This window comes from Calypte anna, chromosome 15 (assembly GCF_003957555.1).
Source record: "Calypte anna isolate BGI_N300 chromosome 15, bCalAnn1_v1.p, whole genome shotgun sequence".
Classification (NCBI taxonomy): Eukaryota; Metazoa; Chordata; class Aves; order Apodiformes; family Trochilidae; genus Calypte; species Calypte anna.
The window spans coordinates 7,740,639-7,755,390 of NC_044261.1; the positions used below are offsets into that span (position 1 = coordinate 7,740,639).

General features: G+C 39.9%; 1 protein-coding gene across 1 annotated transcript in view; it reads left to right on the forward strand.

Annotated features, from left to right (window-relative positions):
- Positions 1–14,752, forward strand: part of GALNT9 (polypeptide N-acetylgalactosaminyltransferase 9) — a 122,236-nt gene that overhangs the window by 36,818 nt on the left and 70,666 nt on the right. Inside the window, exons 3-4 of the mRNA XM_008502757.2 lie at positions 4,332–4,498; positions 5,969–6,143. Coding sequence (XP_008500979.1) covers positions 4,332–4,498; positions 5,969–6,143 — 342 coding nt within the window. The remainder of the gene's footprint in view (positions 1–4,331; positions 4,499–5,968; positions 6,144–14,752) is intronic.

Below are 14,752 nucleotides of genomic sequence, written 5' to 3' on the forward strand. Positions count from 1 at the left end.
TTTTTTTGGTTTTCATTTTTTGGAGAAAGAAGAAAAATCCATCCTTAATAGAATGTTATGGCATGATACAGTTAATATCTTCTATTGAGGAAGAGAATTAATTAAGGAGTTGGAACACTCTGTCTGACAGATTCATGATCCATGCAGCTACTCAGTTTTGTAGCCTGTCATTGCTTTTCCTGGGGACCAGACAGCAGCTGAATCCCATGCTGGGGAAGGAGATGTTTGCAGCTTGTCACATTTTCAGTTTTGTGCCAATGCAGAACAAAATCATAATGCTAGTTTATTTCTGGACCTGAGAAGTTGCTATTATATCTAGCACCAGCTGAAAAGCCTCAGTGGTCTCCTGGAGAAAGAAATCAGACATTGAACTTATTTAGCCCCTAAATTTAGTGATTTAGCTGTTATAAATCTTCTGGGCCTATCAAAGTCACAGAAGAATTTAGTTACTAAAACATAACCGAGTATGTAAGATTACTCTGAACCTCTGGTTTAACTGTGTTCAAAATACACATTGATCTGGTGATTAAAAGTAGTATTTGTTAGCATTAGTGAGCAAGGATTCAATGATCTTTTTAGTATTTACCTTTGGCCTTTCATTGATCATGAAATGCTGTTCCCTCTCTTTTCCCTGCTGTGACTATAAAACTGGAACCCAGACCATTCTGCAGCTTTCAGAGGATGCAGCATGGTGGTGTTTTGGCTTTTCTTTCCCCTAGAGCTGCAGGAGTTTTCTTCACACCCAGCAATTTCATCAGGTTTGTGAAGAATAGAAACCCAGAGTCATCACCATCACAGTGGTTCATTAGAAAAACACATCCTGTGTTAAATATCTTAAAGATTCTTGAAGCAGCTTTAATTTTGTTTGCATTTTTTCTTGAAGGATAAAGCTGTCAGAAATCTTTAAATTCATTGCCTAATCCTTTCCAAACTCAGTATATTACGGTCTGCAAGCAAAACTGATTTTCTAGAGTTCAGCAAGTATCCAGATTGGAGACCAAACAGGAGAAAGAGGGTAGGAAAGATTTTTTTTCCTGGCTAATGGACTGAAGTACCTGCGTGGCTATAGTGTCAGTCCTTCATAAAATATACTGCCATTCAAAGAGACTGGAAAACCCATTCCAATATATAGAGCACTTCCCATGTTTCTGGTGGATCAGATGCAAATTGAGTAAAATGCAGGTATTGAGGAATGAAAGTTGAAACAAAAGAAAAGCTCCTTCCCTTTAATGCCCACAAGCTCACAGGGCTGCCATGAGCAGAGCAGCTTTTGTTTTCTCATCATCTCAGTTTCTAATCTGTGACCTTTTTTGTGTTAGTCCATCTTTTTGTTTGTTTTTCCAAGATTCTGCTCTGTGAACTGAAGAGCCTTTGCTGTTTTCTTATGCCTGCACAGACAGTGCTCACAGTTGGGCTTACAGGGCTGGCTGGGAAATGTTCATTTGGAGAACTGATTCAATGCAAGGCAAAGAATGAGTGAAAATCATCTCCAGAGCAGAGAAAAATGATCTGACATCAAGCTCTCTGTCTCACACAAAGGAAATATCTCTGGGTTGCAAGCCAAGCTCTGCAGTAACCAATACAGAGCAAGAACACTCAAAGACTCTTCCCAAAACAGCAGCAGGTTTGATGCTTGGCATGTTGTACAAAGGCCCCTGAAGGGCTGTGTCACATATCAGGTCTAATTTGTCCTCAGCTGATCCATGGAAATGGTGACAGTGGACACAGTTGTGCTTTGATAGCAGAGCATCCATGTGTGTGACTTGTTGCTGACATCAGTGTTTGGCTCAGAGTGTCAGCTGCTAGTTAGAGTTTCTTGGAATGAAGGAAGCATTAACTGTAAATTGCTGTGGCTGGTATCTAATTGCAGAATACATTGGGAAGCACTTGGGCAACAATCCAACAAAGCACTTAAGCACCCACTGATTTTTAAGGAAAGGCCCCCTGACTGGGATTGCTTGTGCTCTCAGACATCATCAGAAATGTCTGTCACTGGACCAGCACTTTCTTCTGACTACCTCAGTACATCCATTTCATTTTCTGAAGTGACTTAAGGAGTTGGGAGTTCAAGGTTGACTGGAATTCGGCAGGAAATAAACTCCTAAATCACTGCTGTGCTTTGAAAAGACTGCTCAGCTGGACAGCTTCTTTTGCTGTTCATCCTTGCTGTAATAAATAACATTATGACAGTTTTTAAACCACGGCTAAATTTTGAGATTTGCCTTTGCTCATCTGGATGTTCCTGCTGCAATGGGGTTATCCAAAATACTCTTAGCAGGTGATGGTTGGAACACTCTTTCCAAATACAGACATAATGCAGTTTTTCAGCTATTTCCTGCTAACAGAAAGGGGAGAACTGACAGAAGGATGGCTACAGTGAGAATTTATGGGAATATCCCAGATGGAATAACAAATTCAAAACATCCTTTTATCTAAAGTAGTCCATGATGCCCCACAATGTAAGTAATCATTGAGAACCAGGACATGAAAAGTCTTGTGAGCCTATGAGACCGTGGAGTCACACTTAGGACAATAATGCATTGATTTTATATGATGAAAATTAAATAAATTGGAAGTGGAGGTTATGGTTTAGGTGTATGCTTGTTTTAAAGCTTGAATGAGAAATACTGAATTTGTCAGAATTCAGGTGGGAAGATGGAAGGAAAGCCTTTCAGTCTGGACAAGAACATGTGGCTGGGTGCTCAGTTGTTTCATTCCATTTGCCAATAAACGAAATATTTTTTGCTTTAGAAAAGTTCAGCAAAATTTCTTGATCAGAAGGGAAGCTTAATCCACTGATGCCTTCTACTATTTCAGTGGTTCCTTGTCTTTTCCTAGGAAAAATACTTTGGTCCTTCACAAGGCTTCTCTTCTGACATTTGTGTTCATCCTCCCTTTCCTTTGCTCATCCCTCTGCACTACAAGTGCTGCTCTGAAACAAATTGCTGCTAGATCAAAGATGTCCTTTATCAAGGAAAATCTTGGAAGGTCCCTGTTTTTAGCTGATGGCTCTATCCTGTTAGTGAAGTATTCCTGATGGACTTCTTGGACATGTTGGTGTGGTTAAGAGGAAACTCACATTCAGAGAGCAATGTCAGTGTTCACACCTCCTGTAAATCTCTGTATTTCTTCCAGTTTGATTTTTAGATTGTGTAAGAATGCCTCTTAGCCAGAAGTTTTACACAATGCTCTTCTTGATGGTACGGGCCACCAGCAAGATACTGAGAAGTAGCTATGGTAACACTGTAATCAGTGACAGGTACCCAGGTCTCTGAGCAAATAGTTTTGGCATGAGTAAGAATTATGAATAATTGCACTTCACTAGAATTCGTAACTGATTTCCAGAGGTTACCAACAGTCAAGTGATTGCCATCCTCCTCACCCCCATGAATGCTGATAGTGGGGGGGGAAAAAGTGATTATTATGCCAAAGTAATGAGCAAAGAGGTCAAAGTTTGGCCAGAGCAGGAAAAGTCATTTCCCGTTACATCATTAGCAGTATTTTAAAGAGCAGGTTCAGTAATTAAAATGGTAATTCTGAATGACTTTTGACTCTAAGAACACATGGGTAATTTTTTATTGTGACCATCAAGGGGAAGAGAATTCCACTAAAATAAGGCACTATTCTGTTAGAGAGGCACATGGGCTAGGGGCTTAGGAAGCAAAGGTTTTGTTCTGTGCTGCTTGACTTCTCCAGGCCTTCTTCTCAGGCTGCTGGTAACAAATAAGCATCAATGAGCAAGCACAAAAGGGAACTGAATCTCAGGATGTTGTGCCTATCAAGGCAATGTCTCAGATGGAGCAGATTTGTTTTGCAAATATCACACCTGTAGAACAAACATTATGAATCTGGTATTGCTGCAAAACCTGCAAAATCAGAAAGGGTGACGAGTGCTCATTGTATGGGCAAATGAAATATTTACTGGGTCCTGGTTTGAAAAGTATGAGATGTAATTATAAATTAACACCAGACCTGGTGGTTCCCCTGACAGCACAGACAGCCTATAGAATGTGCTGGGTCTTCTCCAGGTTGTTTTTGAGCAAGGTTATTGATCTTCCTTGGGTATTCAAGAGATGCTTTTAACATTCCAGAGAATGAGAGCTGCCACTGCCCGGTGTGCATGCAGGGTACTCTTTGGTTTTCACACACCTGATGGAAAGTTTGCTGCTCCTCGCTCTTACTTCTGAACTTTTACCTCACCTTTTTTCAGGGTTAGGAAGAACAAAGGCTGCGAGTCCCCATGTGCTGGAGAGCAATGAGGAGAGGAGACTTCAGTGCCTTTTACCACCTAGTGGCTACTTGGCTTTCAGCTCTTTCTTCCTTCTCTCCAGGTGCAAGCAGATGACCTACCCAGAGGACCTGCCCCAGATCTCTGTGGTTTTTATCTTTGTCAACGAGGCTCTCTCTGTCATCCTGCGCTCTGTGCACAGCGTTGTCAATCACACCCCATCACACCTGCTCAAGGAGATCATTCTGGTGGATGACAACAGTGACAATGGTGAGCACACACAGCTTTTATTCCCAAGTGCTGTATCCTCTGTAGTTAATGGAAGGGAAATGTAAATCAAGGAGAGATTTCAGCTAGGAGGACACTACTAGCTGAAATGTCTTTTTTATCATGTTGTGATGCAGCACTCTTGAGTCATTCTGCATTTAAACAGCTAGGAAGGAAAGTCAGACATGCAGCCACTGATTTATGGCTAATATGTTTATGTAAAGTTTACAAGAGTTCATATTTGTTAATGAGAGGGTTGATTGAGCTGCTTGCACAAAGCTGTGAGTAAATATCAACTATTTGTATAACAAATAAACATCATGTGGATAAATTTTGGTGATTTCATTGAAACCCTCACAGGATGAATGATGTTTGTATTGGCAATCCTAACATAGAAATTACACTTTTCTCCAAAGTTTTAGATCCACAGGAGTAGCAACACTAATAGACTATGAGCTTAAATTCTACTTCCAAAAGTGGGACTTCAGATTCTCCTTAAAGATAGTTGCTATTCTGTTTTACATGACAGCACACTCTGCTTCTCCATGACTTAAATTTAAACAGGCATTTATAATATCAGATATAGAGTCTGGGATATTTTTTTTTTTTTTTTTTTTGATGTAGGGAGCAAGTTAGACTATGAGAATGAAACAGAATGGGCACCCTCATCCCATTGTCCTGGAAGCTTCTACATTCTTATTAGTTTTCCTAATAAACACATTTGAGTAAAAGACTCATTATGAATAAGTTGCAGTGTGAATAAATTACTAAAATACATTTAGTTAAAAAAATACAGAGACCATTTGGTACTTTGCCTGCTCATATGCCTATTGAAATGAAGCTGAATAAAGTGAATGACTTCTGCACCATCTGTGGCTGAATGCCTGAAAATGAACAAAAGAGAAGTCTATCTGAAATCTTCAATATACATTTAGTTCAACAGGGAAGAAGCCTGTTATTGAAGAGTCTTAATTATATTTAAGGAAAAACCTTTGAAATTCAAGGAAATTAATTCTAATCTTAATTAGGTCTTGACCAAAAAATCCATTGAGATTATTTTTAAAACTCCTTCAGAACAGCATAAGTCAGGAAAAAAAATCACTAGTCACCCATGTTTTACTCCTGTAAGATCAGAACTGCTCCTCCAGAGAATTAGAATGTTAATTATTTTAAAATACTTAGGTAAACTACCTCTTCAAAACAGTAATCAAATCCATCAGACCATATCAAACCTGTGCAAGTCTCACAATAATTGCTCTGATTTGCAATAAATTTGTCTGAGTTGGTGCCCTTGGAACCGGTTCATGCCACAGCTGTGCAGCTTGGTTTGGATCTGTGAGAATAAGGATTTAAGAATATTTAAGGCTTTCTTTACCCTTCTGTTGCAATATAAATCAAAGTAAAAGATAATTTTGTAGGGTTTCTCTCATTCTGAATATTTGTGTGGGTTTTTTTTTTTTTTTTGCCCTGCAGTTGAGCTAAAATTTAATCTGGACCAGTATGTCAACAAAAGATACCCAGGTCTGGTGAAAATCGTGCGGAACAACAAGAGAGAAGGATTGATCCGAGCCCGAATCCAAGGCTGGAAAGCAGCAACCTCTCCTGTTGTTGGATTCTTTGATGCTCATGTGGAATTCAACATTGGCTGGTAAGTTTTTGGCTATTCCCACGAGGAGAGCAGCCCTGTCACACTGTGCCCTGGGTCAAAAGCCATGAAAGATGTTTGCTTAGCAATAGGGAAGCTGGAAAGCTGTTGGGATGAGGCTGGTGGTGTGAGATTAGCAATTTCTTTTGAATAATATTCTTTATTACTGCAACATTGCCAACAATCTTCTGCAATGGCTGCAAGATCCATTAAAAAAGCTGTTGTGTCTGCTCTGGTACAGCTCAGTGGAGAGAGAAGTAATTTAAACTCCATCGAATATGAACCCTCCAAAGCAGTCAGTCGGGGAGACACCATTAAGGAGACTCTGGGCCAGATGCAGATGCATGCTCTCAAGTGCTTTTTTAAACCTCCTTGTCATTTTCTGCCATTTCTTCTTAGAAACTTGAATACCAATCTCATTTCCTCATAATTTTTCTTGCATTTATATTTGAGGGAAATGTTGAATTATTCCCTACATTTTTAATGGGGCTTGAAATTAGCATGCCTTGCCACATCCCCTTTGGTTTTCAAGGGAGCAGTATTGACTATGGCAAGCACAGTTTTGGGTTTAATGGGCCAGATCTGCAGTTGGAATAAATTTTTGTAGCACCACTCCGTGGCCAGTCTTTGGTATTACTAGAAGTCAGGACTGAAGGAACAGAGAGGTACTGCCAGCTGCATAAAGGGCTGCTGATACCTTCAGTATTTAAATGAGTATTTTCCAAAGCTAGTCTGGTGTTTGATAATGATGATGCAAGGTTATGGTGGAGCTGATTATGCTCTGCAGTTCTGGGAGATATCCCCAAATTAAAACTAAAAATAGCTGTACTTACAACCAGAGAGAAATTTAATTGCAAAGGAGTAGGGTGTTTATTTTTATATGTTCATGAATATCTTTATAAAATGGTGCAATAAAGTAAGTCTTCTAGTACACCTGGATTATGTTCATCCCATTTCTTTCTCCAGGACTATGAAAGACTATTATAGCAGTTGTAGTAATTTTCTAGATGCTTAAGAGCTGGTTTGATTTCTTTATTTACTTTTAAAGCATTTAGATCTTCCAAATCATTGCAAATCTTCATGTAGTCTAATATCAGCTACTGGACAGGACCAGAGACTGGGGAGAGGATGCTCTGGGTCCTGTTTGCAGCTCTTGTCCTACCTGAGCAGTTTTCTGAGCCATGTGGAGAGTTTTGTATTCATTTCTGTAAAGGACATTGAGATCTCACTGATGTACCCAAGAAAGCTGGACAGAGGTGTCAGCAAGCAGAAAATGGGTTCTGTTTGCTTTAGTGTTTGGGTTTTTTTGTTTGTTGGTTGGTTGGGGTTTTTTTTTTTTAAAACTTGCTGATTTGCACTAATGTCAGGGAACATGGAAATCAGCATAGCAAGAATCTAGACTACTCAGTAAGTGAGCCTGTGTGTGTATCCAAGATAAAAAGTGTTTGCATTTACTGCATCCTCCCTGGTGTACTCTCCTTTCAACAAGTGCACTTAAGGCTCAGTATTACTGCTGAGCCAGTGTGTGCAGCTGCTTTGAGACCACTTGGCTTCTGCAGCAGTCACAGAGGGTGCCCCAGAACAGCAAATGAGCACCAGGAGCATCCTGTATCCCTTTGTTTCAGTGCCACATGTGGAGGCTCAGTGTTCCCTTCTGGTTCTTCTCCTGTTGCTCCCCTCAACCTCTGGGGCTGCTGACAGCTTTGTTCTCCCTGTTCCTTCCAAGTTTTGATTCTGTGCACCTATGGTCATCTCAATTTTCTTTTCATCTTCTTTTACTAGGAGGGACTACAAGTCCTTCAATCTGTACTGGTTTGGGTTTTTTGCTACCAAGTTAACATTACTCCTGCTCCATAACCCTACAAACTTGATAGTCACACAGGAGTGTCTTGTTAGAGTACTGCTCTTCCATTCTTCTACTAAGTCTCATCTATCATCTTCTACTTAGTCTCATCTATTTCCCCCCATTTTCAATGGATCTTCATGTTTTCAGTGGCCACATAAATTGCTCCTGCTCAAAACTGTCTATGGATTATTTGTGAGGCAATTAAAAAGCCACTTCCCTTCCCACAGAAAAGAGCATTAGTTTTTTTGTTGTGGTTTGTATTCTATCTAAAAGTAAAGTACCTGCAGTACAATTTTAGTCTTCCAGTTTGGCTGCTTTACCTGACTAATCAGTTGGAAGATTAACTAAGAAAGAAGCAGAGGAAGACTTTGTTACTTTCTCATGAAATATGCAGGACTCTGACAACAAAAAACTATTCTTTAAATAAGAGTTGCCCCATTTATGGGTGAGTTTTTCCCTCATATCACACCACAGCATTTTTCAGGCCCTTGCAGCATTACTCTCCAGGGACACTTTGTCTAAACTAAAATACAGTCTAGTAGGATATTAAAAAATACTCTACAACCTGGCAGGTCAAATTAACTGTTGAATTATTTATTGTGCTGTACTTAATTGCTGCTTCTTTGCTTCTCAGGTATTGGAATGTATTAGCTCAGAGTAGAGATTTCCTACTGACCTGTCCCTGTCCCCTTCAGGCTTTTGATAGTGTGAGCCAGTACTGCTGGTGTGAGAGCAGAAGTGGGGAGGACAAGCTGAAGGGGAGGCTACTGCTATTGGTTCTCAAATAGAATTTCTAATTTAAATTACCTTACAGAGTAGGCGTGCAGTTTATATCTAAAATTCTGTCTTGCAGTTGAACCTTTTCTGGTTTTAATGGTTACCTAATGTCAGTAGGAGCCAGTTCATAGAGTCAGCAACCCAGAGGAACCTAAATGTGTGAAAATCTCTTGTACACTCCTCTCTCTGAGTGTGTATTTTAGCTCATACAGTTCAGTTCTCCTTTCAGTCCTCTGAAGTTTCTTCATTCGTGTTCTGACTTCTGCACTGGGTCCACTCACTAAGTGTTAAGCAACACCCAGCAAGAGTTGTGCCCTGGCTGCTAATTGTGTTGCTGAACATTACACAGAATCCTGGGCTTTGAGAGCTGGGAAAGAATAACATGAGAAGGAGAAGTGCACTACGGATAACTGAGAGCAGGAGAGAGATAGCAGAGGGGAGTGTTAATTCTCTGGGTGAGAATAAGGACACATTGAGTGAAGGAGAGCAGAAATCAGTAAGTGAAAGGCAGAAACCACAATATATTAGCAGCCATAAAGAGGGTGCTAGGAGACATAAAAGAAGACATAATGACTGAGTATTATTCTTGCATTCTATCTTAGGAATTGCTTTTGCTCCTGTCACAGAGGTAGTGTTGGAGCTCTGAATAGAGTTATGCAGTACCATAGTAATTAAAATTTTGCCAGACAAAGGGGGAGTATCAATAAGGAAGCACTGGAGTAAGAGGATTTCATCAAAAGATTTTAATATACAAGAGGGACAGGGACAGCTCGACATGAGAAAAAGGACATGAAATATAAGCTGAGTATCCATCAGACTGTTCCACACACACCCTATCACTGTGGCTTACCCCTGAAGCTGGCAGTGTTTTAAAAAAAAAAAAAAAACTGGGCATTTTAATGAACTAAGAAGTGTTACAGATCAGGATCCTCAGGTCTATGGAAAATACTTTGCAGGTGCTCATCTATACTGTACCATGCAGTGGCATTTGCTACAGTGGCCACAAGCAATGGATTATCCAGAAAGTGTGTAAAGGAAAAAGAAAGTTAACCCTGGCTTTTTTTTATCCCAAGTACTATATAGCAGGGACATGGTTGTGCTTTTGTAGGGCAAACCCACAAGGTCTTTGCTTGCTAGAAAATTTCCTTGCTTATTTTCTCATGCAATGCACTGGAAGCCAAACACTACCAGCACGTAAATTCCCAGTCCCTCCTGTTAAAGCTCACGTGGATCCTTGGGGACATAACAAAGTCCAGGTTGATCTTTTCTTCTAGTGAGAGAAGTGCTGAAGGTGAGGGTGAAGTTACATTTGCAGTCCTCCCTCTCCAGAGGGTTCACATCTCTAACTCCTGCTCAGGACACTGGTTCATTGCAGCATCCCTGGTACCATGCTGAGTTTCACCGGGAAGAATCTTTTTATGCAAATACAAAGGAAAGGAGATGTGTTTGTTAAGGGAGTGTTTTCTCCTCTATCATCCATTAGGATTGTTTGGTAACTTAATGGAATATATATTTTAGGTAGCACAAGTGAACTAATGTTATCTGAGTGGAGAGGGAAGCCTGCCACAATAACCAAGTGGGCCTTTCAGATTCATGGGCCAGTGCCAGTGCACACACAGAGGACATGCCAGAGAATCAACTTCAACCATTCACCTACCTAAACAACCTGGAGTGTTCATTGAAGCATCTTCATTGCTTTTCAGTGGTGCAGAAAAGAGCTATTCAGATTTGGCAGCCAAAAAGCTGATCTTTAACTCTCCAGCAGGCATTTATGCTGCCTCCCCTCCATTCTGGCTGGGGGCTGCAGGGCTGAAACCTCCCTGGGCACCCAGGAATGCTGATAGAGATGTCAGGTAGAACAGATGGGGAATTTCTCTCTCCTCTTAGTGACTGAGGAAGGGACTATGAAATTTATTTTTTCTTAGTTTTCTGAACACTTATTTAAGGGAAAGGCATTCTGCATGAAATATTCCTCAGATGGCCTCAGTGAAGAGTTATGTATGTCAGTAGATCTGCTTGTCTGCATCTGATAAATGGATATTGTCAGGGAAATGTGAGGTAGCATATAAAATCACATGCAAAATAAGATTTTGGTTTACACAGATTTTTTTCTTACATTTCTGTGTTAAGGTTTTGCTTCATGGTATCTGACAGTGGTACAGTCAGAGTAAAATATGGTGATAAACCTGCTGAGCCATAAAATCTAGCAGAAAAGACCAGAAAAGACCATGTTGTCTTTCATTTATGTCTTATGAGAACTTAAGTCCTTGCAAGAGAAAAAAATAATAAATTCTGATTTGTGAAAGAGGGAAAATAATAGGCTGGACTTTTTTGTTCTTTTTTCTTTTTTTTTTTTTTTTTTTTTTTTTTTTTTTTTTTTTTGGTTGGGTAAAAAATAGAATTGATATTGTGGAGAGGGGAAGAAATACATTTTTCTTTCAAAAGAACCCAGTGATTGGGGTATTTGGATATCCAGCTGGGACAGGGCAGAATGTGAGAGACTCTTCCCAATGCAATTCCTGTCATTTATGAAAGAATTTACTTTTGGACAAATTTAGAAAAAGTAACTTCAGGGGAGGAGTTACTGACAAATTCCTAGTGCAATCATTCTAATTAAGAACTGAGAAGTATTCTGGGTCTGCTCCTCAGATGCTTCATGTCAGGAAAGCAGCCCTGAAGTTGTGAAGCCCATTGAAGCAGGAGCAGAAGAGGAGCTGGCCTGCAGCATGCATGTGGCTTCTCTTAGATCACATGCATTTATTCCTACATTTTGCCTTTCTAAAAGTCTCCTTGAAGTCAGCAGGTGTTTTTAAGTATTGAAAAAGGTAAATTCTACAATTGTGTGTGCTGTGGAGCTCATTGCTGGCTTGTTTTTATCTGGTTTTAATCTGGAAGAAGCTGTTCTTTTCAGCAGTGTGAAAAATCAGACTTTCCCATTGCTGTGACCTCTCCAGCAATCTGATAAGAACATAAAGCAGCATAAAAAATTTTGTTGGCTGTGGTTTCCCATGGGGTTTGAGCTGCTCAGAATTAGCCCTATAGGACATACAGAATGCATGTATGTTCAGAGATGGACACACAGTGGGATTAGAAATTCCTGTGTGATCACAGTATGACCCCTGCCTTTGGTCTTGTTCTTCTTACAGACTTTTTGTATACTCTGGATTAAATTCTGCTTTCTAGCTCTTTTCTAAATCCAATGTTTATCTTTGCACCACTTATTTAAAGCATTAAATGTATTAAATGCATCTGCTTTGTTTAGTGATGTGCTCGACAGTCTTTGATAAATTGACGCATCCTTTGGTAATGAATTTGCTCCTGATCAGAGATTCCTTCCACAAGCTCCCCAAGAGAGCTTCTGTAAGGAGGAGTCACAGGCTGTGGATGTTCCTCCCAGCACGTCCTTGTGCCTGTGGGAAGCCCCCATAAATCATGGAACAGTGATGTGCTTTGTGGAGTGTCATGCAAGCACTGTCAATCACAGGGCTGAGTCCTGGGAATAGGACTGCAGCTCTGTGTCACTGTATTTCTGGAACTGCTTCAAAGGAATAAAACCCAAGTGAAAACCCTTTAGCCTAGTGGAGTCTATAAGAGAAGTAAATTTACTGTCCTTTCTCTTCTGGCTTGAACCATTCACCAGCAATCTATTCAGAGTGAGAGGAGTACACTGACAAATATATATATTTTAGAGAGGATATAAATCAGGAACTTCTTATGTCACTCAAATTCCAGCCCAAATTGTCTGGTTTTTATTAGGGTGGAAAAAAAAGAAGCTGATGTTGTGAAGCGTTACCTTTGAAGCTGAATCTTTTGATTATAGTTAGTGTACTGAAATCCATCATGTTTATGAATATGCCTGAGAGAATATGCTTCTTGCTCCAGTAAATAACTTGGTAACAATAGATACTACTCTGAGTCCATAAAGTACATTGAGGCAGATACAACATTTTTGCATCTGTGAAAAATAGAGATGAATCTTAAAATGCACATCTGGTTTATTTACCTAATCAGGATCCTGCCTTGCTGCCAGCAGTGGAAAGGAAACACATAACTAACATATTGCAGCTCATCAGCAGGGTCTTGGTGTTGGACATGGACTTCAGCAACTTCTTACACTCTTTTCCTTTTATACCTGGGAGCTGCCTGAAGCTGCTTCAAACGCACCATGGAAAAAGCAAGAGAAGGGGCAAAAAAGCAGGGAAAGAACACTGGTATCTATGAAGCCATCACTTCTGTTAAAGCTTTCAGATGCTGAACTGTAGAGGAATGGGAGTAGTTTGGTGATGGGTGGTGTGACAACAACACCTGAGCTAAGGATGGATTCTTGTTCTTGCTCTGAAGAAGATGAGGCCCCAGATTAGCATTTCCAAGACACAAGTATCAGATGAACACAATCACAAATATAATCAAGAGCTGAAAATCAAAGTGACTGTTAAATATTTTCTTCACATTCTTTCACTAACCCTTATTGGGGATCCACTTCAACAGTCCAATTTTAAGCTGTCTTGCAAAGTCACAGGCTGAATTCCATTTATAATCAAAAAAAGGCTCCTCTGAAACATTTTTAATCTCACTTATTTTCAGTGCCTACATCACTATGAGAAACATCTTACTATAAAAGTGCCAGCCTCTGCCTGCCTCTGCTGAGACTGAAAGTTTGAGGCAATTACCTTTGGATATGGGGATTCTATTGCAAACATCTGACACTAAGGGAGAAGAATTTCTTTTCTCTTTTAGCTTTTTCAATACTTGATCTCAGGGAGAATTGCTGCAACTTGCAATGTCATTCTTCTCTTCCCACCAACCTTGTGATCATCCCTTTTATGAAAATTTTCATACTCTGTTATTGACATTTAACTGATAAAGTCAAATTCCATTTTTCTAGAGGAATCTATATAAAAGTAGTTTAACTGCCTTTGACCTCTCTCCAAACAAAATGCTGTGACTCCTTTTTGTCATATTTTACGTTGTTTTCAGGTAGTTAAATGCAGTAAGTAGCTCATCATCAATACTCAAGGGTTTCACTGAATCTTCATCTTTGTACTGATCTGGGAGGGGTAAAAAGAAGAGAAGGAAAGCAGCATATCCCCTCATATAAGTGATATAGAGTCTGTGAATATTAAAGACAAATATTCAAGTACAGAGACAATGATTCAAAACCTCAATAGAGGCTGAATGAGTTTCATAACTTGTTCATTTCTGATGGCCTGTACAAGAAAATACATGGAAATAAACTGAAGATAATAAAATGTAAAGTAACAAACTTGAAACCACAAAGGAATTGCCTTTTAACCAGCAACAAAAGAATAATGAGAAAAGATCAATGTTAAAATCCTACTACCTCTGTGGGTTGCAGCAAACCACCATTCCCTTAAAGATATATGTGAGAGATCTGCAAAATCTTCAAAGCATATTTCAAGGGGAAACATGGTTACAAAGAAATGAATCAGTGCCTGTTTCAGAGACTGCTTTGAGAAGGGCTTTCCAGCCTTCTGTAAGCCTGCTACCTCTTTGGAGCAGTTTCTCTGTACAGCCGTGGCAACTTCAGACTACCTTGGTCAGAAATGAATGTTTGCACTGAAGCTTTTTGCTTTACTGAACCACTTTGGGATGTAGCTTCTATTGAAAGTCCATTGATGTTTTAAAGCCTTTTGAAATGATGGCACACATCCTGCAGCTCTCTGCTTCTGCACCATCTGGCAATTGAAACCTTCTGATCCCCAAAGAGGTTTTAGAAGGCATAATGTAGCCACACTTGTCATTCAAACCAGACCCAGTGGGGTCAGTCCTTAAAAATCAAGATGAAAACCTTTGAGCAACCTTCAGATTTCTTCAGTCCCTGCTGTACCTTTTGTTCTTTAGGCTGTGTCAGCAAGAGCAGGTTTTAATCACTACCAGGCATCCCGGTGGTGTAGCCATTAGGGAAACATTTAGTTAGGCTTGGTGATAGCATCTCTCCACACTTGCCTCCTGCAAATAAAATTACAGG